We start from the raw sequence: 25,492 nt of genomic DNA on the forward strand, positions 1-25,492 counted from the left end.
AACACTGTGAGCCTTGTATATAGTTCGCCCCATGCCGAGAAGGAGCCGATGCCATCACACACTGTGCTGCCAGCAGATCCCAGTTAATCAACCTCACACACACAAACACACACTTTCCAACGTATCCTTATTGACAGGCTGAGTGTAGAGTACAGATATGTATTGACCACACATTCTTAACCTCGGGAGGAGAGAAGAGAAGAGAAGAGAAGAGAAGAGAAGAGAAGAGAAGAGGAGGCATGTCCTCTCAGAGTGCTCTCGTCATTAGACGAGTCAGTGAGTCGTGGTGGACGGCAGCAGGGGGTAATACACACTCCCCCACAGATGCGGACAGGCTCAAACTCATATACGCCTTTACAGACTCCAAACTCACGCACAACTTAGTAAGAACAAAGAGTTTGAGTTTTCGAGTGCATCTCTCTTTGCACATGTGGAATCAAGATAAAGGTGTTATCAAATAAAGTGATAAAGACAAATATCTGACTGAAAAAAAATATACAAATTCAAATCCTTTTGTTGAAAGTGTGTCACGGTGTTGGAAAGTAGCAACAGCAGGTTGCAACGCTGTCAACTTGTGCTGCGAGATGAACGACCTTCAGTGACGGGCTGCAGTTTGCTGGAGCGCTCCGAGTCGGGGCTGTGCAGCGGTTCTGGTTCTCGGAGGCTCTCCAACGGCAGGAACGGGTCGTAGTCCGGACCCGACAAGTCCGACAACTGCAGTGGGTAATACTTGGGACTGGCGAAAGACTGCGCCCCGTACACACAGCCGTGCAACACCTGCATGGGAAGGAGAAGCCGAGCTCAGACAATTTACCAGTCTGTTTACTGGCCAGTCTGTGTCTGCTAGCTGACCAATTACATCATTTAAAGGCTTAGATGTCCACATAGCCTGACAGATATATATATATATATATATATATATACACCTTGTATATGCAGCTGAGCAGGGTTTTCGTGGGCTGGTCTCTCTCCGGTGGGCTCCGTGTTTGTACAGGCTGAAGAAGAGTGTTTGGTGGCAGTGCCATCACCCAGTCCAACAGGCATAACAATAAGGACACGACCAGCTGCAACAAACGCATCGCAACAGCAATTATTCATAAGTCACAAGAGTGAAAAAAAAAAAAGGGTGACAACATTTTTTTGGTTACCCTTTTATCTAGTTCATGTGGAGAGGATTCAGTCGTGGGCAGCAAGTGTGTGATGGTAGCGATCAGGATCTAAAGAGAGGAAACGCAAGATATTGTTATGAAGGTTAAAACTGCACAATCCAGCACGACGCAATCTGATAATAATTTATAAATATTGCAAATTGCGGCATTGCAACTTTGAGGAGTGAGTGGTTTTAAATACTAAGAATGTGAAAAGCTTGAAGCTTCAAGTCTCTCCACAGTTGAGCAATTTTACACAAACGTTCCCGAGGTTTACCGAGTCAGGATGCCTCACCTCTACGATCTTCTTTGGAGTGTCGGGGGGAAATTTCTGAAGATGATCCACATAACTGATCAGGAGGTGAAGGATGTCTGACGCCACCAGTGCAACATTCTTATTAGGGTACTGGGGGTATGAAAGACAGTTTCTCTGAGTTGAATATATACAAAGTAAGCAACTAAAAAATAAGGAGAAGGAAATTAGTGTTTGGTCAAATATTGTAACGATGAGTCAATGGCAGAATAAGCTGTTTGGCCTTGAAATTAAACACTTTTTGAGATTTCTTTTGCTGGCACAACACACCAACTCAGCTTTGTTGCTCATCCAGAAATGCAGCACCATTTCAAAATGGAAAACAGCGTTTCTAAAATTACAAGGTTTTTTTTTTTCCTTGCCAAGAAGCATTTCCAAGACTCATTACAGGCCAAAACACCAAAAACACTTACAGCCTTGACGTCCTTCTTTCAATCTACTGAATGACTTAAGATGTATTATTACTTACAAGATCATTATTCCACATCTTCTGCAGTATCTCGTCTACTGATTTCGGGCAACAAAAGTCAACATGCGTGCATTTAATTTTCGCAAAGTTTTCCTTTTTATTACTCTCTAATTTAACACTTATTTAGATCACAGTAACACCCCTGGTGAGATTTTACAGTATTTAGAGATTAGTCAGGCTCTCATGAGGATTACCACCAACTAAACACATGCTGATAGATGAAAGAAAAGGAGGACAACAAGAAGAAGCATGGAAATATGACAATCCCTCCAGCTTTGCGACTGTGTGCATAATTGTGTGTGTGTGTGTGTGTGTACGTGTGTGTCACAGAGCCCATGGCTGAGGCTATTGGCTGCTGGTACGAAGGCAAGAGACTCAAAAGTGGACAGGATGTGTGCACATGTAATGGTGTGAGAGCCGCAGCTTGCAGCATTCCCCCTGGATTAGTCTCCTATCTGAAGAAGGACCAAACATATTGACAGTCCAGGGTTTGCTCCCAGGAGTGGTGAATGCAGGAGAGAGAGAGAGAGACAGTGTGTGTGTGTGTGTGTGTGTGTGTGTGTGTGTGTGTGTGTGTGTGTGTGTGTGTGTGTGTGTGTGTGTGTGTGTGTGTGTGTGTGTGTGTGTGTGTGTGTGTGTGTGTGTGTGTGTGTGTGTGTGTGTGTGTGTGTGTGTGTGTGTGTGTGTGTGTGTGTGTGTGTGGCGGTGTCTTTGCAGGCCATTGGCTGCCGATACACAAGCGAGGGATTCCAAGGTGGAAAAGGTATGTGTGTGTGCGTGGGTGTATGTGTGTGTGTGTGTGTGTGTGTGTGTTTATGTCCATCTAGAGCCACTTGGCCACAGATGAGACAGCAAATGCTGGACAGTATTATTGTGATCCGCCGGCCTCACTGACAACTTGCCTGAGAGAGACAATACCAAATGAGACAATTTCAGCAACACCAATCATCGTCTCCAACAATGTTTCCCATCGTACTTTGGCTGCTTACAGGCCACTGTGTTAAAGACATCTGTAGCCCAAAATCAGCCCATTGTAAATCAGTACTTTGGTGAACATAAGCAGAACATAATGAGCTCATTTTTTACCCCGGTAATTTATTATATCCTGGAGATCTACTCCATTTGCAACGCACGTTTCACAGTGTAAATGAATCACTTGCAGCAGCAACAAAAACAACCCGAGGAAATCTCTTGATATTTTTGCATGAATTGTCCTAAAAAAAACAAAAAAACAAAAACGAATCCCTCTGAATGAGAGTATTTTCTCCAGCAACACTGAAAAAGATCAATCACTATATGAAATAAAAACAACATATATCAGAACTATTTAAGTGGTTTGAGCTGAAACAACCATGACCGATTTATGTTTTAAAAAATATTCATGTTCACAATATTAGTCCCATCAAATGTGTGTGGGATGTCCAGTAAAATAAGTTCTTAAAAACAAGAGTTAAATGATAAAAGGGCAATCATTTTCAGGAACTACAGTGTATAAAGTAGGATTAACATTCAAATTTCCTGCCCCCATGAGATTTTTAGGAAACGTTATTTCTTAAAAAGTGGCAATGTGGGCAGATGAGACGCTCAGCGGCAGGAGTACATGTTGTACATTCTGTCGTCACGCGGTTTCAAAATCCTTTCAAATACACCGAGAACTCGGAGAAATGTAACAAGGCTTATCCGACAATGAATGACAAGATTTCATTTCTCACGCCAATATGAAAATAGGACATTTTACGAGTTGTCATGTGGAATCTGTGATGCATTTTCCATCTGAAGTTTGTGTAATTAACCACCCAGGCACACGGCAGAGCAGATGTGCGGACGCTTAATATGTGTTGAGCAGATCTGTACATCACCCACAGCCAGTCGGCAGCCGCTTTGATTCAGAGTCAGAGCTTTTTTTTTCTTTTTTTTTTTTGCTGGATCGAAGTCATTACTGGATCAGAGTCACTGTATCGTGGTCAGCAGGGACAAAGTTTGTAGGGGAAAAAGCAGCACGGCCAGCTGCTTTCACCACTCGAGCCTTATTTATTCAGAATTTAAAAGGAAGCGGTTGCTGGAAACCTAAGCTTTGTTCATGCGCGGCAGCAGTCGCGTGTGACTGACCTTCAAGGTGACACAGATGACATTGAGGGCGTCTTTGACCTGCGGATGCTGAGTCCCACGAGCCAACTCCTCACAGAGCCAGATACCCAGACTGCACAGAGCCACGCACCTGGCGAAACAAGCAGAGCTGGCTGTGACACGCCACAGGTTGCATCACACTTTGTTGGTTCTAAATGTGTTTTGACCTGACAGGGTTCTGATCATGCTGCCAGCGTAGCTTGTTGATGGTGATTTTAATTTGTTTTAAGAGGTCGCAGAAGTGAAATATAATAGAAACCTTCAATAAAGTAGATTTCTTTTTTTAACAGTATAACATGATAAAAATGTTCCTGTAAAACCTGGACAGTAATTTCTCATTTAGATTTATTACATAACCTGTCATGAACTTTAAAAAGAATGTCACAGTAAACTATTTAGGTCCAAATATATGATCCATATGCATATTCTAATTAACAAAATGATCAGTTTGTGTACTTTGGAATTATCTTTGGATAGCTTGCGTATCTGTGCCCCTCATTGAGGTGCTCCACCTCCGGCAAACAGGAGTATAGGGACAAAGTCACCTTTGCCAGAACAGCTAACAGCCAGTTGAGTGAACAGGACAGAGAGAGACGGCAACGAATAAACAAGAAACAAACTCACTAAAACTACAGTTACTTACAATTTGAACATAAGAAAAGTCAGCAGCAGTTTTTGTTTTTTTGTATGAATTTTCTTTGATTTCTCACACAAGCACGAACATCTTACCGAGCGGGAGCAGAAGGTTCATCCCTGGCAGAGGTCAGGATGGTTTTGATGACGTGCTCCTGAGAAATAATTGACACACACGGTTATCGTAGTAAACACCACGCATCATGGCAATATCTCCATACAGTCACCAGAGGTGGAAAAAAACAAACCAAAACAAAAAACTACACTTCTATAAATGATCTTAACACAACCAGGCAGGATGAAAAAAGTCACAGGCCCACAAAGCTCTGCACACGGCTGCAGGCACATTCACATGCTCACGGCTCATGTTAATGACCGCTTAGTGATTCAAAACAGGCTGTGGCCTTGAAAGAAGCCAGCGAGTGAGCCCGAGACGCCGCCGTGCATGGCATCCACTGTTTACACGGCGACAACAACAATAACAACATTACTCCAGCAGCCCAGAGCTGTTGCAAGAATGGCTGATGGGACATTAACCTATTAGTTTGATTCTGAGATTCCCGCTGACAGCAGGCATGTGCTGGATGTGTGTGGATGACATGTAGAAAAGCCCATTTTTTTAAGATATACTCACATGTGGGGTGGAAGTAAAGAATAACAAATAGTCATATCACTGTTTTCAAACAGTATTTTTGGGTGCTTGTGATGTGATTCTAGTTTTAAAATCTCGAGTTGCTACCGAGTACTCAAAACTTGAAATGACAGTAAAACTTTACATATTAGTTGCCACAATTGAATTCTCTTAACAGAGAACATTTCTGTTTGATGTCAAGTTTTATGCGTTGTTTTTTTTTTATATATATATACAAAATTGCTTGACTGAGAAATGTATGCAGATATTTTCATCTGCTATTGACAACGCAATTAAATGCAACTGTGAGTGTTTTTTTTACAAAATCGGCTTTACTGAGTATTTTCTTTAACAAAAATACTTTTACTTGTAATCTAGTACAGTTGAACAGTAGTACTTGAGTTCTCTTCTCTGACGAGTATCTTTTTCATGTTAATGAAAGATCAAGAACGCTAGCAGGAGCAGTAAAACCTTTATCCTTTTATTCTATTTCACTGAGTGTATGATCATCCTTTCACAACCAAAAGTCTTACTTAACCTGCATTAAAGAGTAAACAACTCCACAAATAGTTAGGAAAATCAATTCCATCGCCCCCTGGTGGTGAAATATAATTGAAGCCGCCAAAGTACACAAGTCTTTGGTTCATTTACATTTAATGTTCGCTGCGAATATTACTATTTATTACTATTGATTTCATTGTTGTAAGACAGTAGCATGGATATCGATAAAATCTTGACTTCCCATCATGTAATAGGATTAAAATGACGACTGTACAGCGCGCGACACAAAATCAAGCTATATTTTTTCCATCTACCTTGACATCGGGGAACTTGGTCAGCACTACGTCTGCAGTGGTCGGGTGGAGAGCGGGAAGCTCCCCGTACAAGTTGGGAAAGCACACCAGCGATCCAAGGAGGATCTGTGCCTCCACTCTTGGAGCCTTAAACAGAGGAGACAAAAGCAGCATCGCTGCATTAACTACTTTCATACACGACATCCTGTGGGATGTCTGGTTGAGTTTCTTACATTAAGCGATGAGCAGGCGGTGACTCGAGACGCTGCGATGATGAAGTCCAGGATCAACATGGTGGCTCCTGGTAAACCAATACTGAAGAACCTGGGGCTGCAGTGCTTGATAATAGTGTTCACAATGTCCTGCAGAAGCAACACAATACCGTTGAGCATTTTTCACGACGGCAGGTTAGTATTTTATTAAGTTATCGTCACCTTTGTTGCAGTTTCATACACACACACACACACACACACACACATTACCTGGTCTTGATGCAGAAGTCCCTGGTGCATGATGTTGTAGAAGTGGGTGAGAAAGTCGGAGTTGGGAGAAACGTCTTGTCTTCTCTTCATGATCCTGCAGATCAGCTTGTAGGCATGAAGCTTTCCCTGCTTGTAGCGCTCCGTCAACATGGTGGCCTGAAGGCGAGTGCATATAAATCAGTCATCACGTGAACGCCAAGGTCTGAGTATTGGACATAACCTGTCAATCAGACCCACCTTGAAAAGCCAAGGGGTGAGGATTCTCAGAGGAGGGATCAGAACAGGGGGTGGGGGAGACGACTGGTTGTCCAGAGAAATCCCCAAATTATCCCGGATCTTAAAAAAAAGAAAGATAATTCAGTTTCATTCATGAGACAAAGCACCGAGTCACTGGTGTCTGTATCGATGCCCACCTTAGCCAGGTTTTGCCACAGTTCACACAGGTAGTCGAAGACCTGAGCATGGATCTCAGGGTCCTTGATGCTGTTGACATCCCCGAGAATACCCAGCATCCGCCGCCACATCACCGTGGCAACGTCCGCATGCCATCCAGTCAGGGAGCCGCCTGCCATCACGCTACAGTCTTCACTAGGGAACTCGCTTGTTTCTACAATCAATCAAAGAATCAATCTGTGAATCTCACTGAAAGCTGCAAACAGGAAAGAGAAAACCCATGTGTGCACACTTCCACCAAACACATTATATATATAATGTAATTTACAGTTACGCCACATGCTAAAGGTAATGTGTCTCGCCGTTACCCAGGTCATCAGGGGTCTGGAGGACAGAGTTGTGGAGTTTCTGGTCCAGCTGCAGGTGCGTGTGTGAATGAGAGTGTGTGTGATCGGCGTGATCTGCCGTCAGCGTGGCGGGTGAGGGCGTCTGAGACCGGGAACCACCGAGGGAATGCATGGGCGACGCGCTCTCTGAACCTGGGAAAGAAAATAAGCACAGTACTGAACAGAAGGTTGACTGATACAATATAACTATCAGATATTTTGGCCTATGTTAAATGGATAACTGGTCATTTCGTCTGCGAAATACTGTGACTGATGACACACAACAGCGGATTGATTTCCCGACACTTCAAATTCATATAAATCATGTGAATTCTAGTTTATGTACACCTGGTAGTTACTTGTTTGTATGTATATGAATATATCCACAAAATGCGACCTACCAGTAACGGTGACAGTGTGGCTGAGACTGCTCGTTTCCGAGTCAATATGAAGCGTTGTCAAACTGGCGACTTCGTGTTCCTCAGACGCCACGCCGCCACCCAGACTATCCTGGTCCAGTGAGCTACCTCGGCCTCCCCCTCCTCCGGATCCAACTCCTCCACCACTTGCTTCGGAATTGAAAGTAAAATCTATAAAAAAAAAAAAAAAAAGTCATCAGTGGTGTACACATATATCGTGTGAATTCAAGCTTATGTTTTTACATTCAGTGCAGAAGGTTCCTCAAATTTCAACAGTTTTATACAATTAAGAGGCCAAAGCATCAATGAGAGTGAAAGAAATGTCAAGTTCCTCACTGTCAAATTTGCAGGTCGAGTACTGAAAAGCGTTAAAGGAGTCCGATTGGCTGTCAGAGCTGATGACATCAGAACCACTGGCACTGGCGGGCGAGGTCCACTCGGACGGGACTCCCGGGTCGTCGATGGGCCGGGGGTCATCGGAGGGTCGTGACCCGGGATTCTGACCGGCTTCCAGGAGCTCCGGCAGGTCCGTGGGAACCTCCAAACTCCCCGGGCTGCTGCCACGGCGACCCTGTGAGCCGGAGGGTGGGGAATGGGTGTTACAGGAGTAGCTTGCACATTTTGAAGACCTTAAAATCTTGGATATGCCGGCGTGTCGCACTGACCACTGTTCCTTTGGCCCTCAGTCTCTCCTGAATAAACTCATCCATGAGGTCGGAGAAGTTTGGGTTGGTGCTTCCGACGTCGGTGGAAACCGGGCGAGCTTTCTGCACCACTTCCTCCTTGTTGGCTACACACAGACACACACACACACACACACAAACATTGACGCACTGAGATATGGAGACAGCCGGACCGCGATCGTGAGCTCCTACAACTGTGTGGCGCCCAAATAAAGAGACACGGTGACACGTTCTTAAATTTCACAGTATCCACAAATATAGCAGAGTTTGACTAGTTAGGCTTCTCTGAATTGTAAGAGCAGTCCTGATGTGTATGTACTGCAGGCTATGGGTTTTTCGTTTAAAAAACACTAAGGTCTAAAGAAATAGAATAAGCCACAAAAGCAGGCACATGAAAACCCACCAAGGCAGCAAAATGCAGGAATTAATTCACACCATGCACAAAGAGTGAGAGAGGACACCACCTTGTTAGGTCCAAACAAGCAGCATACCAGAGGCCGGCATGAGTGCGTTAAACGCGGGTTATATTGACGTTAGCCTGGAAGCGATGAGAGCTGTTAGTGTGACGTTATCAACTCTGGATAGTAGAGCTGGTCTATCAACCAGAGTCAGACGGGAGTAAATCCGCTGCTTTCGGTATTAACCACCTAATCTTTAATTCCTGAACCTGACGGCTGGCAAAGCTGATGGGCGCTCAGTTGGGTCTACGGCTCGATAGCGGGGACTGGAGTCGATATGAACTTGACAGAGAAGGGAACAATTTACCTGTGCTGCATAAAACACACCAAAACCAGTCAGCGATGTTAAAATGTCACATAGACGGACCTGGCCTTTCCTCGCTCTGCTCCGATCATGTGGATTTTAATGAAATCCGAGTGGTTTTGGTGTAAGATTTTGTATCTTGCTGCCGAGCACATACACATAAATCCCAGTTAGCAGAAAACAATTGACACAGTGTGTTAATCAGACACGTCCGCAAAGCATGTTTCAAGTTGGGTACTGAAGGTACTACAAAACTAAATGGGGATTTAAGCAGGTATGCTTGTACTGAGAGCAGAGCTGGGACTGACTTTTCCTCTGGAAGAAGGAGGCAATGAAAGAATGCAACATTGCCACCTGCCAGCTGAAAGATGAAAGCAGTCATTTCTCTTTGGTAAAGGAAGCTGACTTGGATGTTTGAGGGAGATGGAACAAAAAAAAAGGCATATCTCAATGTTCTGATTACAAATAAACGTGTTTCAAAAATTAAACTTTAATAAATGTACTATATTGCTTTATTTACAGTATTAGAATTAATTGCGACACGTTGAATAATGATATCTGCATTGTGATACGTCATGAGATCCTTGCTGTTAGACTTTCACAAATTATGAGGCTTTAATTACATATTTGTTATTATCGAGTCTTTTTTCACTTCCTCCATATGCATAACAATTTATATCAACGGAAAAGAATCTCTTGATCTTTAACACTGTAATTCAACCTCAATTAGCCCGTGACGCATTTCCGCCGATAATTTCACGAGCCCACGCTCGAGCCGCCTGGGATCTGAGCACCTAAATAACACGACTGCAAGAGCTGAAGACTGAGCGTCTCCGCAAGTATCATCACGAAGCCACGAGCTGAAGGACGGCGTGACCCACTCCCACCCTCCTCAAGCTTAATTGCAGTTCAGCAGGAGAACCAGCTGCTGCGAGGAAGCATATACAGAATAAATAATGCAGCACACTACAGCTAATGACTTCAGTGTCGAGCGGATATGTTCCCTTTCAGGGGATCGCCTCCTTTTTGGCCGCGCGAGCTCATCCTCGTGGAGCAGGCCACCGACATGCAGATTGTTGTTGCCTGCACTGTGCAGTTGTGTGGTCAAGCCGAGAGGACAACAGGGCTCCCGTCTGTGTTCACAGGACGGGGATTGTGCAGGATCACAAGTTTGAACATTCAGCCAGACAGACAGTCACGACACAAAAGAGTTTTTAGTCTTCCGAGTATTACCAGATGAGTGAAGTGGATGAATTTCAAACCGCAATATAGAAATTGCTGGCGAAAACTCCACTTTTAACTGAAAAAGCTAATGCTGGCCTCAACTGTATCTAAATGTGTGGCATTCATATGGCTCGGCATACAAATCAAACACGTTTCATTTGGCATGACTTGTTGAGGCGTACAGCTGAATAATGCAAGAATAGCAAATAAAAAGCGGACTGTTCAACAGTAATTCACATCGAGACAGATTCATGTAATGAATCACTGTGCTCTTACTGAACATCTGAATAAAGCGCCCTATTTTACGCCTAATATTTTGTGTGTCAAGATCATAAATGCACCATTCAGCTATAACGTTAGGACCACTGTGTCAGTGATGGTCTAAATGTTTTCCAACTGCCATTGTGAGTCCCGCGCCTTGAAGCAGCTGTCGCTTTCACACCTTGAGCAAGTTCTTCTGGAAGGAAAATCCTCTTCAGAACTATTTGGCCAAACCTTCCTAACAGCCTCTCAATAGCAAGAAGGCGACAGCAGATGCCATTGTTGTTGTGCCAAAAACAAACCCAGAACTACAGTAGTTTAGTAAATACATATAACTCATCCGAGTTATGCGTTTTTCATTGTTTAAAATAGGAACATAAGCTATATAACTTTAGTTCTGCTTTCCGCATTGCTGAAAATCACAATGAAAGAAGTATTTGTACTGCCAATTGTCATCGCCAGTCGGTTGAAATTGTACGTTAGCCGTGTACAAAGAAAAGGACCACTTTCGATAAGTGGATTCATCCTTTTCTCCATTCAATTGTTTTGGCACGCCACCCATATAAAGATGGCCCCTGGCACAAGGTGTTGTGCTGCATTCTAGTGGTCTGAGGAAGAACTACAGAAATATATTTACACATTATTTAAAGGAGTGTTGGTACAACACTGATTTTTTTTCTTCTACTATCAAACATGATCATGAAACAGCAAACAGCAACACTCAAAAACTTTTCTGAAAGGTGCCATGTACAGCCATGTTTTTTTTTTCCTGTCTGTGCTACTGTATTTTTTTTTTGAAGACTGTGGCTTTCCTTCTGGGCAGCTGAAGAGGGGCCGGAGTCCAGGGAGGCGGAGGAGGCACGAGGAGGCCGCATGCATAATCGAAGAGAGGGGGTAGGAGGTGGAGCAGAAGGGAAGGAGGTGAAGAGGTTAAATTCCCGAAAAAAAAAAAAAAAAAAACCCTTAGAAATGAGAAGACAGGAGTAAAAGGAGGAGGGAACCTCTGAGGTTGAGAAGTGGGAAAGTATGATGGGAGCAGGATGGGATCCTTGACAGGAGGCAGGCTGGAGGAGGAGGGGCTACGTTCAAGAGGAAACACATCAATAAGGGAGTTTGAATATCAGTCCAGCAGCGAGATGATGAGTGTCAGCCAAAAAAAAAAAAAAAAATCTCATTCCATCATGACAAACCAGTTAAAAACAGCCCAAAAAGAAAAAGAAAGTTGTTGGTGTTTGTGTGTTGGTGAGTATTTGTCTCTCCGCAGTGTCCGTTGTGAGCGCTTCATTCGTTGCAATCCTCACCTGGCGTTGTCGTCTTTCGTCCAAAGTAGCCCAGGACGTGGGAGTAGAGATCCCTTAACGACGCGTCACCCATGGCAGCCCGCCCATGCCGCTGTGGCGACGAGCCCTGGGATGAGCCCTGACCTCGGGGCCGTGGTTTGGAGGACAGAGCGTGGACCACAGTCTTATAAACGCCACCGAGAAGAGCCCCTTGGTGGTGGCGAGAGGCGGTGCTGCCTGGTTCCTGGGAGCGCGAGCGGGACGCTCGGGATCGCAGGGCAGAGCGCCCCAAACGTCCGCGCACTCCCGAGGACCCCGAGCTACCGGAGGACCCCTCCGAATGCCCTTCGGGGCCAAGGCCAGATCCCACACAGGACCCCGGGTGAACTTTGTTGTCCCCACCTCCAGTCCCGGCCCGGCTGTCGAGGCCTCCGCCCCCTGCCGCGCCGCTCTCCGGAACAGTCCCAGGTGATGTTTTCTCATGCGGCCCTGTTCGGTGGCTAATTCCAGCCACTGAGCCAAACTTACCTGCACCACCTGTACCGAGCCTCCCTCCTGAGGCCGCCCCGGCTCCGGCCCCCGGCCGCTCCCCAGCCGAGTGGCTGTGTGTGTGGAAGTGACTGAGCCTGCGCAGTCGAGCTCTCCAGTGGGCCTCCTTGTTCTCCAGAGGATTGTGGAATTGGACGGACTCGGTGGACGGCCGGAAGCTGACGTGGACGCCCCCAGTGTGGTGCCTCTTGGCACCACTGCGGGACATCTTGGTTTTTGCCGAGTCTGACGTATGGGACGTGATTTGAGTGCTCGTCTCAACCGAATTGGAATCTTGTTTAATTGAAGTCAAACAATCATTTCTTGCCGCTTCTTTCTCGTTTTGTTTTTCTTCTCCTATTTCACTCCACGCGTCGCCTTTTCCTTCCCATTCGGCTGCCTTTCCCGAACTCTCTCCTATTCTTTTCTCATCAGCATTTCTCTCTAAGCCGGTGCTCCCTTTAACATTGGGAGACGGCCACTGACACTGCAACTCCAGGCACTCGTAGATACTCCTCTGATCCGCCTCAGTCTCCTCTGTGGAATCCACACTGCTATGCCTCACTGATTTACTTACCGCTCTGTCCTCTCTCACCACCTGTTTCGCCTCACATGGCTGTAATATGCTTTCCAATTGTGTTTTCGCTACGCCCGTTTGCACCACGGCAGGCTGGGTAACACTGTTTTCTAACACGTGACCCGAACTCTCCCTCTCTCCAGACTCCTCCTTCCTTTCACCTCCTTTGTGAGTGAGGAAATCCCTGATGGAGGAGAACAAATCATCCTCCTCTGCCCCAGCCACAACTTCACCCTCATCTGCAACTACAACCTTTTCAGACGAAACGGAGAAGGCAGAGTCCCAATCGCTTACCCAATCTGAGCTGGAGCTTCGGCACTGAGAGCCGACCTGCTCCCAGAACTGATCGTAACCATGACCATCATCTTGTCCCTCTGAGGTGGAGACAACACCATTGGGAAAAGTTAAAGGGGTGGGAGAAGGGGAGGTGAGGGATTGTGAGAGAGGTTGAGCTGCGTGGCTGTTGGCTGCAAGTAAGGAAGGAGTTGTGGAGTTGTGCTGGTGGGAAGGGTTCAAGATCGAAGCGGGATCCCTCGGAGGGTCGTCACCTTTGACCCTCTCAGCGATGAAAGGCTCCATGATGTCGGAGGCACTGCTGCTCCGTGCGAGCGAGGTCGGGGCTGGGCTGTCAAGGTCACAGGCTACTCCCTGGAAAACGTCGGAGCAGGATGTGGGAGGGGCCTCGTCGCTCTGGGACAAGTGGCGCATCCGTGGGCTGCGAGATGTCAGCGTGATAGGCGGGTCCTCGAGGTCTGGCAGGTGGAGGAAAATCAAAGAAGAATGCCGTTAGTGGGGGTGGAGTTGGGATTGCATACTAGAAGATGCAAAGAAAGACCATAAAGATCAAATTTACCCACAAAAAGTACCAAAAGGGATGAATGTTGAAAACAATAAATCTATAGGCACAATGTAATATGTGGTCTTGTAGCACCAGTTATTTTGACTTCCAACGCAAAAATGTGAGTTGATAACAAACATGTCATAGACTGACTGCTTGAGCTTGAAGACTTTTTTTGTTTTATAAATCTTCATAAGTCTCAACCAGTCACTTTAAAAGGGAACTAATAAAGTAATTATAATTAATTATCTGTTGCACACAAAGTGGCACATCATGATTTATCCCCTCAATACACCCAAAAATTCCCCATTCTAGGTCCTGTCTCTTTAGAGGACAGCCTCAGTGCCAATTCTCCCAATGCTTATAACTTGGCTCTGGTTGATTTCTAATATGATCACCCCACACTGCAACATAGGAATAATCACAGGTCCAGTTTGAGTAGCTGACCGAGGCTGAATCACACCTTCAGGTCAGTCCAATAGCATTTTACATCACTTGAGCTGAAACGATGATACATGCACTCACACATTAGAGGAACAAACACAAAGGAAGTAAAATCATCACCACTGCATATGAACAAAAGATATCACAGCAAAGATAAATGAGGTAACAAGCCAATCACCAAAAGAACAATGATAGGAAGACCAACGGTGCAGGCAGAAAAAGATTGTGAGACAACGCAGGCACGTGAAGTACAAACAAAAGAAGAAGCATGTGCACAGGCATGTAAAGTAGTAAAAGATTAAATGGTTAAAATGAAGGGAAACAAGCAAGCAGACCGGTCAAGGTCCAAGCAGACTGGTAACCATTTAAAAATAGGAACACAGGTAATTATTTAAAAAATATGAAAATATGCAATCTAATCACATTCACATGTCCAGTGTAATATTTCTAGATAAAGTCAACATGGTGGCAGTATAAATAGTGTGTGGTTATTTTTTTTAGTCTCATGATGAAAAACTTAAGTGGAACAAGTTGATAATAATTGGTATAGTTAAGGTCGACACAGTGAGTGTGATACAAATGTCTTGGAGAAGAAATAAAGTTAAAAGGAAGTGATCAAAAAAGGCTTTAAAACATATCGATCATCTTTGGTATAAACGAATAAGATGGGGATCTGCAGCACCTCCTGAAGAACAAGCAAGCCTGTTGCTTCGTTGCCCAAACGATCCGTGAGACAGTCAGACAGAGGGATCGCTTCACTTTCTGACACACGTGAAGACAAGAACAACAACAGTTCCGAGGAAGACGGCAGGCGGTGCAGACGGGTAGTGCAAAGAGTGTGTACCTGCCAGCTGGTCGGCAAGGGGGGGTAGTAAAGGGTGGTGATGGTGGAGGAGGACAGGAATAGGAGGCGCCAGAGCGGGAGCACTCTTAGCGCTGCGGATAAAAGCTGAGGACAGCAGAGAGTCCCCCGTGGAACAGCTACGCAGAGCTGAGGAAGTTGGAAGAAGAAGGAGAAAGAGGGGGTACAAGTGGAAGGCAAAAGAATAAAGAGCATTGTTGAAGAAAGAAGGGGAAAAAAAGGTAGAAGGATGAGTGATTGTAAAAAGGTAATAGTGGAAATAGGATGTGGAATATAAAGAGTGTAAAGGAGATTAATTGGTTGTTTGAGAGCAAAATATTGAGGGAGAAAGGTGACGGGAAGGTGGAAAATTTTAAATGGCGATGGAGGAGTAGTGACAGAGAAGTGGAGAAAAGAGGCAGGTTGGAAGGCAGGTGTAAAGGGGCGGAGACAGGGAAGGTGACGGAGCAGTGAAACGGAGTTAAACAGTGAGAGGCTGGTGGCAGCTTGCCACACAAATAAATAGGAGCCGTTTGGAAGTTTCACACCCACACTGACGTTTGTATCTACTGGTGGTAGAATATGTAACCGAAATAAAAGTGGGGGGAAAAAATGATGTTAATTCCTGCAAAAAGATAGTTAGAATTATTGAAGTAATATCTACAGTGAGAGAAACTGATGTTAACATCAGCACGCGGATGATATATATATAAATATATAAAATACCTGTTTATATAGGAATGAGCCAGATTCAGTCTTGGTCTTGTGTTTTTGTTGAAGATTTCAAAGTGAATGTAGACTTTTGTAATCCACGATACCACTATTAAATAGATTGCCCACCTGTCTACAGTGTCCATCCACATTAACCTTCGTCAGCATTCAGTTACTGGATGGCTTTCCAAAGTAAGGTCGGTCTGACATGTAGAGGAGAACCAGACTGACTTCCATTGTTGCTCACCTTCAAAACTCACCGCACAAATTAGCCAATAGGCCCCAGCAACAACGCCTTTAAAATTGTTACACACAGAGAGGTCTGAGGAAAGAGCAGACTGACCTACAGTCTTCTGGCGTACAATACTCCGGGCTTTTTCGATGCCCGGTGAGCCAGCGGTGGTGGCGCTTCGCTGCCTCATGGCTGCTGCCTGGCCTGGCTGGTCTCTGCTCCAGCCTTTGGAGAAGGAACGATCCACAATCTGCCGTTGGCCCTCTGAACCAATACCTGCAGAACCAAGGAAGGGAAGATAGAACAAGTTGTTGCCAGGTAAAGTGGTGTAAAGTTTCTTGGAAGTGTTTCGGAGCTTATGCAGAGGTTTGCAGTGAAGAATCATACCTGTTGTTAATGCAGTGCTGCTTCAAGTGTTAAAAACCAACAACAAAATAAAAACCTAGTTTTCATGCAAAACATGAAAATTATTTCATGAATACAAAGACTAAAGTTTATACTGATTTCTATAAATCTAAAGGTAAACAGTTAAATGTTTTTCAGTTCACACCTTGCATTTTCCTATGTAATAAAGTGATAATAGTATAGAATCACTTTATTAATCATAGCTGCCAACAGAATTTGTTGGGTTTTCACTGTTAAAATGCCTTGAAATGACTGTGTTGTATTTGGCTCCATATAAATTAAAGTTGAAGTTAAAATAAAGTTGAGGAATAGAAGTTAAAATAGTAGTATTACATATTAATATATACAGGGCTAAACAGTGACTACTGCAAAAAATAGAAGAGTCAAATGAACAGAAAACCACAACAAGCAGCATTTATGAGAGAAGTTATAGAGTTTAATGTCCACAGAAAGGAAGGAATGATCTCCTGTGGCGCCCTGTACTGGACTTTGATGGCAGGAGTCTGTTGTGAAGCCGCTTCTGCTGTTCACCACAATTTCCCAATGTTTTGAGAAAAAGTCTGTTTTTCATTCACATTCCAGTCGAATCAAGGGAGTTTAAACATCTTTGACTGGTCTTTGGTGACTGATGAACCAACCTTTGCCTTTGTGTTTCTTCTGTTTTTGTTCACTGAGTTTGTCCAGAGGCAGCTCATTCAGATCGACTGTGTAAAGATTCCTCGCCAAAACCTGAGACGCAGAAATAAACAAGTTTTTTTTTTTTTTAGAAGGCAAAACTTCTTCCCTGCACTCGAGGGAGTGAGGATCACGACACAGTAATGATAAGACAAAACGCATCGAGTACCTTTGTGAGGGTCTCCATGGTGAGCGACCACTCCGTGACCAGTTCTTCCCAGCAGGTGAGGGAGGAGAGGACCGAGAGGAGGTCGTCCCATAGCTCTCTGCTAATGTAGACGTTCAAGTTCCCTTTAATCCAAGCTACTATCAGAGTCTGAACAGAAGGAAGGACACAAGATGTGTCATGTTGTTTTGCAGGCGAGTAGGCTCTATAATTCATATGAATTCGTGTGTGTGTGTGTGTGTGTGCTAATTAACATGCTCTTAAGATGAAATCAGCTTTTCAAGATGAGAAATGTACCTGAAAGATGGGACCAGCCAACCTGCCTGACAGTGTGTTGTTCTTCTTGCCCGGCGGCATAATGGAAGGAGGTCTTTTCATCACAGACTCTGTGACCCTCAGCAGAACCAATAAGATCTGCTCCCTACAGACACACACAGTTTAAAGCTAAATAACAGGGGTTTTTTTTCCCCCCAATAAAAGATAACCACATACGGTGTGTTCATATTCACCAGGTTTTCTGGTCCATGGTCTCATGCATGACAAGGCTGCGGTAGATGTTCAGGACCCGCTTGCACATGTCGACGTGCTCCTCCAGAAGGATCTTGATGTCGTTCGCTGGTTCCAGGAGGAAAACGTTGGAGGAGTGGGTGATGAATACCTGTATCGGAGACACGGAGTTATCATCTCGAGCAGTTTCGCAGGCTGACGACAGACGTAGTATAGACATTCAATAAATCAAGAAAACTTGGAGCCTCTGTAAACGTCGAAGGCTTTTTGCCAAAGTATGGCACAGAATGAACACCATACCTGCAGTGTCGTTTGGACTCCAGCATGAACACTGTACTCCAGCATTTCACCATCAGTTACTTTGTTTGACCCCTGGAGGACACAGAAAAGACACAAATACAGCGTTGTGTCTGCAACAGGAAATCAGAGGCAAAAGATTCCAGAGAAGTGAAAAATGAGGAGTGTACAAAAAAGTATCTCTTCACACTGCCGATCTTTTTGCTTGATTAGATCGTCAGACAGGTTTTGAGAGATTTTTTTCACCTCATCTTCTTTTTCCCCAAGTTGAGAGCCAGAATCCATACTGGTGGCAGTAGCGATTGGATAGGGCCCCTCCTCTGGCTCCTTCATAAACACTGGCTTGTCCTCCATGGCGATCCACTCCTGGTAAACACGCACTACTTTGCGCATTGCTGCTGCCTCACACATGGGCAGAAGAAAAGCCTATCGGGGCAGGAAAACACGTAGTACCGGGGGATAAATCATCAGAGTACTCCCAGTAAATAATATGAAAAAGTTAAGTATATGTTCAGCAAACTGTAAACAACCCCATTGAGGGAGGTTAAATGGAACGATGAACGGTCCCCTCACTGACCTGTCTGAAGATCTCTGTGATGAAGTTGACATTGGTTCTGGAGCAGGTCAGCACTCTCCTCACCACGTCCATATCGGTCAGCTGCTCTTCGTCCATAGAGCAGAGTGAGGAGGAGCTGGGCTCTCTCTCGGTCAGCGTGGAGGTATTGGAGTGGCTTTGCTCGGGTTCGCCCGTGTACCCCGGGCCCCCAGGGAGTCCCATGTTACTCCCCATTGGCCCGGAGGAGCCCCCGCCGGCGTCAAGGTGGCCATCAGACCGAATCCCACTTCCCCCGCTGTCGTCCGAGCTGCCTGTGGAACGAGCTGCCAGGCCGGCTGCCGCTCGCTGGAGGTGAACGAAAGGGAGAGAATCACGCCGACATACACAGATGTCTCATAACATCCTGACCACTGACACATGAAGTAAATGATGGTGATTATCTCTTCATCATAGCGCTTGTTAAACAGAACAAGGTCTGGTACATTCAGCCCCTGATTATCGAATAGACTAAGACTGTTTGTGCTTGTTGTTGTTGTTGTTATTTAGGATTTGTGGAGATGTCAACTTGATAGACCCCTGAACCAAGAGGATTCGTCCAGCTATGAAGAAATCCTTTTGATTTCTGTTTGGGAAGTTCAACAGTAAAGTTAGAAGGGATACAGTAAATGGAAATATTTATAATAAAAAGTTTTTTTGACACATGACAAAATAGGACTGGGAGTCATTTACTTATGTTTCCAAGAAAAGGAGCTTTCATAACACGATTTCTACACATGTTCCAAACCATCTTTAATATGACAAATTCCTTATGTTAGACTACAGGGATGACTGTTAAAACTCAGGTTAGGCAAGTAGTAACTATGGCTGAGTAGATTAATACAAACCAATGCAATATCTTTGAAAGTCATAAAAACAAAAGTGAGTATATATGTGTGCTCCTCTATTTTAATGAAGATGTAAACCTTATTGCACACTAAATCAGAAGCACTGTACACGGTGTGTGTAACATTGAAGTCCATTATAACTATATTAAGGTTTAATTAGGGCTGCACATTAGTCTTAATCCACATAGTGAGAGAATGTCTCCATTTCTACTCCGATTTGTGGTTGGGAGTCATGTGAATAATCTGTGTGTATTTTCACTCGCAACTCCAGTTTCCAGTCCACAAACATGCTTTTGAGGCTTATTGGGGTTTATAAAATTGTTCATAGGTGTCCGTGTGTGAGAGACAGTCGGATTGCTGATTGTAAACAGCAATACCTGAAATAGTGAAAAATGTAAGTCAAGGAAATGTCCCTAGAAAAGTATGAAAACAAATAAACAAATGCTCTCGAGCATTCATATACTGGTGGGAAGATAAACCGTGTGTTCCGTGTGTGAGACCTGTATGTTCTTGGGGACGTTCTCTCCCTCTGTGCCTGGGATGTTTGTTTGTGTGTTTGGACGTGGCTCCAGCCAGAAGGACACCAGCCAACGGATGAAGATGACTCGGGCTTGAAGGAAGCTCTCCTTGGTGCAGTACACCGTCTCGCCGCCGTCCTGCTCTCGCCGCACCACGCTGTAGTACGGCTTCGGCCGCATTGGAGGCACATCTACGAGGGGAAAGAGAAAAAAATTCTCGTGTTGCTGGGAATGCAACCGCAGAACCAACTCTTCTTATTTTGAGAACGCGTTTCTATATACTCGTACAATATGTGATTTCAGCTGCTCAACACACCAAGGTCTCCTTTGTAGCATTTTTCAGTGGGGGGGGGGGGCAAGTCTGAACTCAAACTTAGCACATAAGTCTTTTACACGACGCACATCTGTTGCAAAATGTGGTTTGCTATTGTTTATGCGAGTTGAGCAAACCCTCTTTTCAAAGAGACACCCTCTGAGTTTCAGCATGAGCATTACACAACTTCTACCACCCTGTAGAGTTCTACTGCTGTTTTTGAACAAAAATTCCAAACACAAATTAAAAACAAGTTTGCAATATTATTTGCAATAGCTTTTGGTATTGGAGGGATTTGTACTTTAGAGTCCTTGTTCATTTTAGGGTTTATTAATATGTTGCTTGCGGCTCTTGGTAAGTTCAGAGCACTGACCCAGCATGGGACTGTAGAGGCTGGTTTCCATGGCGAAGTTGGGGAAGATGTGAGGAAGATAAAACTTCCTGAAGTGACCGAAGAGGAAGCTGAAGCCGCGCTCATGGTTCTCTTTACAGCGCCACTCCAGAGACTTTGCCTGTATGAGACGCACGCACACACACACACACACACACACACACACACACACACACACACACACACACACACACACACACACACACACACACACACACACACACACACACACACACACACACACACACACACACACACACACACACACACACACACACACACACACACGCCTTGTGATACACTGAGAGCATTATGCACACAAAATGAGGGTCAGGCAGAGAAGAGCACCATTGTCTGCAATCAGTGTGACTGCATGCATGTGTGCGAAGGCAGCAAACGGGAGGAAATGCAATGTGGCATGAGCCAAAAGCGAGTGTACTGTAGACCATCGGGGGTTACAAATTGCAAGCGAAGGAAATTTGATCAAATCTGTGTACGCCAACATCAGAGACAGATGCATCCCACACCAGGTTTCCGCCATGCATCCGCAATTAGTGGCATTAGTAGAGCTCTGCAACTTTTTCTTCCAGAATGCAATGTGTTAACCATGTTAGTAATAAAATGTGATAATACCTGGTTTACCATGTATTTCAGCAGAGCTTCCAGGAAGTAGGCAGTCAGATCTTCCTGGTTTTTGTCACCTGACTGAGGGGGAACAAGTGGAGTGATCTCCTCAGGGGTGACCTGAGCTGTAGGGAGGAAATGTATGCGATAGTCATCAGAGTCAATACTTTCAAGTATTTCCTCCTTCCTCTTTGTGTGGGGAAAAAACGGTCAGTGTTCCCTGCAGCAAGATGGAGTTAGGACAGGCTGGTTAATTTGTTGAGCACATTTACACATTAGCCAAACATTCTGACCACAGATGTCACCGCGATGCACTATGAGAAGAATGCAAGCGGGTGGAGGCGATGTAATGATTTGATCAAAAATCCACTGGAACACCTCGAGTCAGATTTTTTTAAGGTTTTTATATATACAACACCCTCTGAATTGATCAAAACCACATACCAGTACGGCCTTTCTGACAAGCAAAACAGCAAGTCGTGGACTTGGCCTTGAAATTCACCACATCCAAACACAAGTTCTAGCAGATTGCGCTGAACAAACAGGTCTGATCCATGGAAGCGACGCCTCACGAATTACAGGACTTAAAGGATCGACTGCTAACATCCTTGCACCAGATGCCAACACACACACCTTCAGAGGTGGAGAAAATACCTGAGCAAACAGGACTGTTTTGGCAGCAAATGCAGGAGCAGGATCCAATACATGTGGTCATAATATTACGGCTGATGTCTATATTTGTTGATTTTTCACTGTGCGTATTTGGTGTGCTCACTTTCAGTCAGACTCAGCGGTGGGTTGATCAGGGTGTCCAGAGTGCGCGGGATGCCGTTGCAGATCGGGGCTGGAAAGCCGGGAATCAGACAGGCGAACATGCAGAGCTGCTCGCGCTCGGCGTTGCTCTGCAAGGCCTGCATCCACAACAGGAATAAGCGCACCCCTTCACGACGGATCTGCAAGTAAATTGGGAATACGCGTGAGTCCAAAATGTGACTGATATAGCTGCAGGTAACAGAGAGGAAAAAAGTACCTTTAAAGAGTTCCCAGTGTGCAACAGCTTCTTGAGGATGAGCCCTGTGAAATAAAGAGATATCAGTGTTGCTGTGTCAAACCGCAGTACATCGTGGTTTTTGCTCCCATTTGAATAAGAACAGCATGTTGCACTGGTCATGTCTGGTAACACGCGGCCATTTTTACTATATGCTCAATGAAGAAACAGGCGAGTGTTGGCTTCTTTAGCGTTTACCGTGCCTTTCAGTCATTGCCAACTGTGACTGGCTGACGCTCTTCAGTACCATAAAGCTGGTCGAGAAGATTGGTGTACTTCAGAATTTACCAAAGTATGGCCCATTCCAACAGATTCAAGCTGCTTTGCTTTGGAGCGCCTGCTAAGTGAAGGTTAATCTGTTCTGCTAACAAAAGGACCTGAAGCTTAAAACACAAAATGAAAATCGGAAATTCATACAGGCCTTGGGAAAAGTCTTTGCCTCTGGAAACATTTATGTTTGACCACACTGCTCAAAACTGGTTAAACCTGACAACAAAATAAACTTGAACGTGTTTGAATACGGGGGTCATCTGTGCTTTTCTGAGTAAGTTACCGATGCTGTGGAACTGCCATCGGCTCTGGATTCTCTCTGGTAGGAGTTGGAGGATTTTCTGAAGGAAAAACAGATGTGGAAAATACACTATGATTCATAAAATCGGATAGAACATCAAGTGATCCATTGTTTGTTGAGAAAAGCAGCTCAAAGCAAGTGACAGTGAAAAGCCCACAGAGAAAAGAGAAAAACAACACGAAGGTTTGAGGAAGGCCATTCGTTTGGTTATATCCAATAACATCAAATGATATTTATCTTATGCATACATTTTCACTTAAACGCAATTTAAAATAGAGACTTGTCACATTATTTCACCTCAAAAATGAAGAGGATTGAGTCCAGCTCCTCCCTCTGAGACTTATGACCTGCGAAGTAGAGACCAGCGTTAATCATGCACAATAACGTTTCGAAAAAGAAGAAGAGAAGAACAATAGGGATTGTAAACATCAGACAACACCACGGAAAGTTGCTTTGTGTCGTGAGCAGCTTTTCTACTGGCACTGAAGCCCGGATCTGAAAAGAACATTATTCGACTTGATTGCCCTATTTGTTCCAATGCTATCAAATCAGTGTCTTTCTCAAGGCCATATAAACACATCACTCAATCGTAGTGTTCCAACCTGAACTGTCACACATTAGAATGTCAATACCCTCGCCACGAACCAAAGAATTATTTAGATGACTTTTGGCCCGGTGAAACTTACCTTTTTGTTTGAGGCTGACCTCAATGGTGACAAAATTCTCAAAGAAGACATAGTAGATATGGGAGTAGTTCAGGTCGAAGAATTGCTTGAGCTCTGCAGGTTCAGCATTTTCTGGGGGATAAACAATGCCAGGATTTAATGAATGCACACAACACCCAGGAGGCGGCCATTAAGATTATGTCAAAGTCTTTGTCAATTGTGCGTGCTATCTCTCGAATGTAAACACTGACGACCAGGCTCAACATAAAATATGCACAAACATATTACTGTTTTCATCATGAGTATGACATCTTTCAAAACTGGGTCGACACCCGGCACAAAACTTTCAAACGTGCCGTTTCACCAATTTAAGTGATAGTTATAAAGCCATCATTAAAATATGAGTCAAAACAGAATGTCTCAATACTACCTATATAACATGAAAGGCTACCAACATACATCCAGAGTTTAGAGGTTTAAAATTGATGTGTCAAAATTTGTCTGATTAATTGAAGGGTTCTGAGATGTGAGCGCTGCGCAATGTTAACTTTTCATCACAGGAAGTACATGCGAGTAGTGTAACATTATTGTTACTGCTGACTTCCCTACACCCCTCCGCGTCCTGTCCAACAACCGGATTGGACATTGAACATTCACACTGACCGTCATAATGATGGGTCGCTTTCAACTTTGGCACTACAGGCTGTCGTTAGTAGGAAGACCCTGACATAAAACACACGCCGACAATACCAGGCACGGGTCAAGCTGGGATGGATATAAACAAACATCAGATATCAGGCTTCTCACCTATGCACACACATACACTCTCACACACATTCTCTGGGTTTGTTTACAAAAAGAAAGCTGAAAGTTGAACTCCGCCACAGACACTTCGAGGAGATCTGTGCTCGGTGCCATTGTAGTTGCCCTTGTAAGGCCATAGTGGTCCATCACGATGGATTTCTATTTTTTTCCCCCTCTTGAGACTGGCATTTTAACACAATCTTTACCGTCACATGACTGCCTACTCTTGGCCTCTTAAAAGAGCTTGATCTCCGATAAAAAAGAAAAACAAGGAAAGAAATCTTGACCTTGATTATGCTGTATTGTCATATTAAAGCAGTGAGTGAAGCAGGAATGAACATAACCCTATCCTATCCACACCATGGCTTGATTGCTTCACCTTTATATAACCCACAGCTCAGATTTAAATACACACATTGTGCTATTTATAGACCGACTTCTCTGAGTTTCTCACTTCTCTCAAGCTTATCTCAGTCACTCACGACCATCCCACTGTATAGTACCGTGACGCTCACACTGATTCACGAGAAAAATAAATTCATATATATATATATATATATCTAAAAACCAAAACTTTTGCAAGACTCAACTGCAGTCCAGATATCTCACAACAATGCCCCTCAATACTCAGACACATGCATACTTCTACTCTCTCTGCCATCTCTTCACGTCCAGCCACAATTTCATGTCTGCCACAAACAAATTCAACACATCTGATAACCTCTTTTCTTGTTTTGCGACAGACATGACCTCTGTGCTATCATACATTTGCTGCTTTATCTCTCTAAGCCACAAGTCAATCCCAACAAGACACAAATCTCACACAACTGATAACCCCTTCTCTTCTCTGACAACACGGTTTTGGACATAACTGGTTTAAAAAAAATGTTTT

General features: G+C 44.4%; 1 protein-coding gene across 2 annotated transcripts in view; it reads right to left on the reverse strand.

Annotated features, from left to right (window-relative positions):
• ralgapa1 (Ral GTPase activating protein catalytic subunit alpha 1) overlaps positions 1-25,492 on the reverse strand; it is a 56,840-nt gene that overhangs the window by 29,309 nt on the left and 2,039 nt on the right. Inside the window, exons 2-33 of one of the 2 annotated variants that reach the window (XM_080512986.1) lie at positions 23,818-23,928; positions 23,429-23,478; positions 23,114-23,171; positions 22,543-22,586; positions 22,288-22,465; positions 21,531-21,637; positions 20,871-21,009; positions 20,167-20,375; positions 18,804-19,127; positions 18,473-18,652; positions 18,230-18,301; positions 17,932-18,080; positions 17,720-17,843; positions 17,426-17,572; positions 17,220-17,310; positions 16,288-16,452; positions 13,659-13,862; positions 8,461-8,585; positions 8,132-8,366; positions 7,778-7,966; positions 7,359-7,529; positions 7,011-7,204; positions 6,835-6,933; positions 6,598-6,753; positions 6,349-6,477; positions 6,137-6,262; positions 4,787-4,845; positions 4,040-4,148; positions 1,444-1,554; positions 1,149-1,217; positions 927-1,064; positions 594-777 (exon numbers count right to left, since the gene is read on the reverse strand). In XM_080512986.1, coding sequence (XP_080369112.1) covers positions 594-777; positions 927-1,064; positions 1,149-1,217; positions 1,444-1,554; positions 4,040-4,148; positions 4,787-4,845; positions 6,137-6,262; positions 6,349-6,477; positions 6,598-6,753; positions 6,835-6,933; positions 7,011-7,204; positions 7,359-7,529; positions 7,778-7,966; positions 8,132-8,366; positions 8,461-8,585; positions 13,659-13,862; positions 16,288-16,452; positions 17,220-17,310; positions 17,426-17,572; positions 17,720-17,843; positions 17,932-18,080; positions 18,230-18,301; positions 18,473-18,652; positions 18,804-19,127; positions 20,167-20,375; positions 20,871-21,009; positions 21,531-21,637; positions 22,288-22,465; positions 22,543-22,586; positions 23,114-23,171; positions 23,429-23,478; positions 23,818-23,928 — 4,446 coding nt within the window. Of the gene's footprint in view, positions 1-593; positions 778-926; positions 1,065-1,148; positions 1,218-1,443; positions 1,555-4,039; positions 4,149-4,786; positions 4,846-6,136; positions 6,263-6,348; positions 6,478-6,597; positions 6,754-6,834; positions 6,934-7,010; positions 7,205-7,358; positions 7,530-7,777; positions 7,967-8,131; positions 8,367-8,460; positions 8,586-12,026; positions 13,863-16,287; positions 16,453-17,219; positions 17,311-17,425; positions 17,573-17,719; positions 17,844-17,931; positions 18,081-18,229; positions 18,302-18,472; positions 18,653-18,803; positions 19,128-20,166; positions 20,376-20,870; positions 21,010-21,530; positions 21,638-22,287; positions 22,466-22,542; positions 22,587-23,113; positions 23,172-23,428; positions 23,479-23,817; positions 23,929-25,492 lie in introns of both variants that reach the window. The other variant, XM_080512985.1, reaches the window with a different exon arrangement.

This window comes from Blennius ocellaris (genome assembly GCF_963422515.1).
Source record: "Blennius ocellaris genome assembly, chromosome: 17".
Classification (NCBI taxonomy): domain Eukaryota; kingdom Metazoa; phylum Chordata; class Actinopteri; order Blenniiformes; family Blenniidae; genus Blennius; species Blennius ocellaris.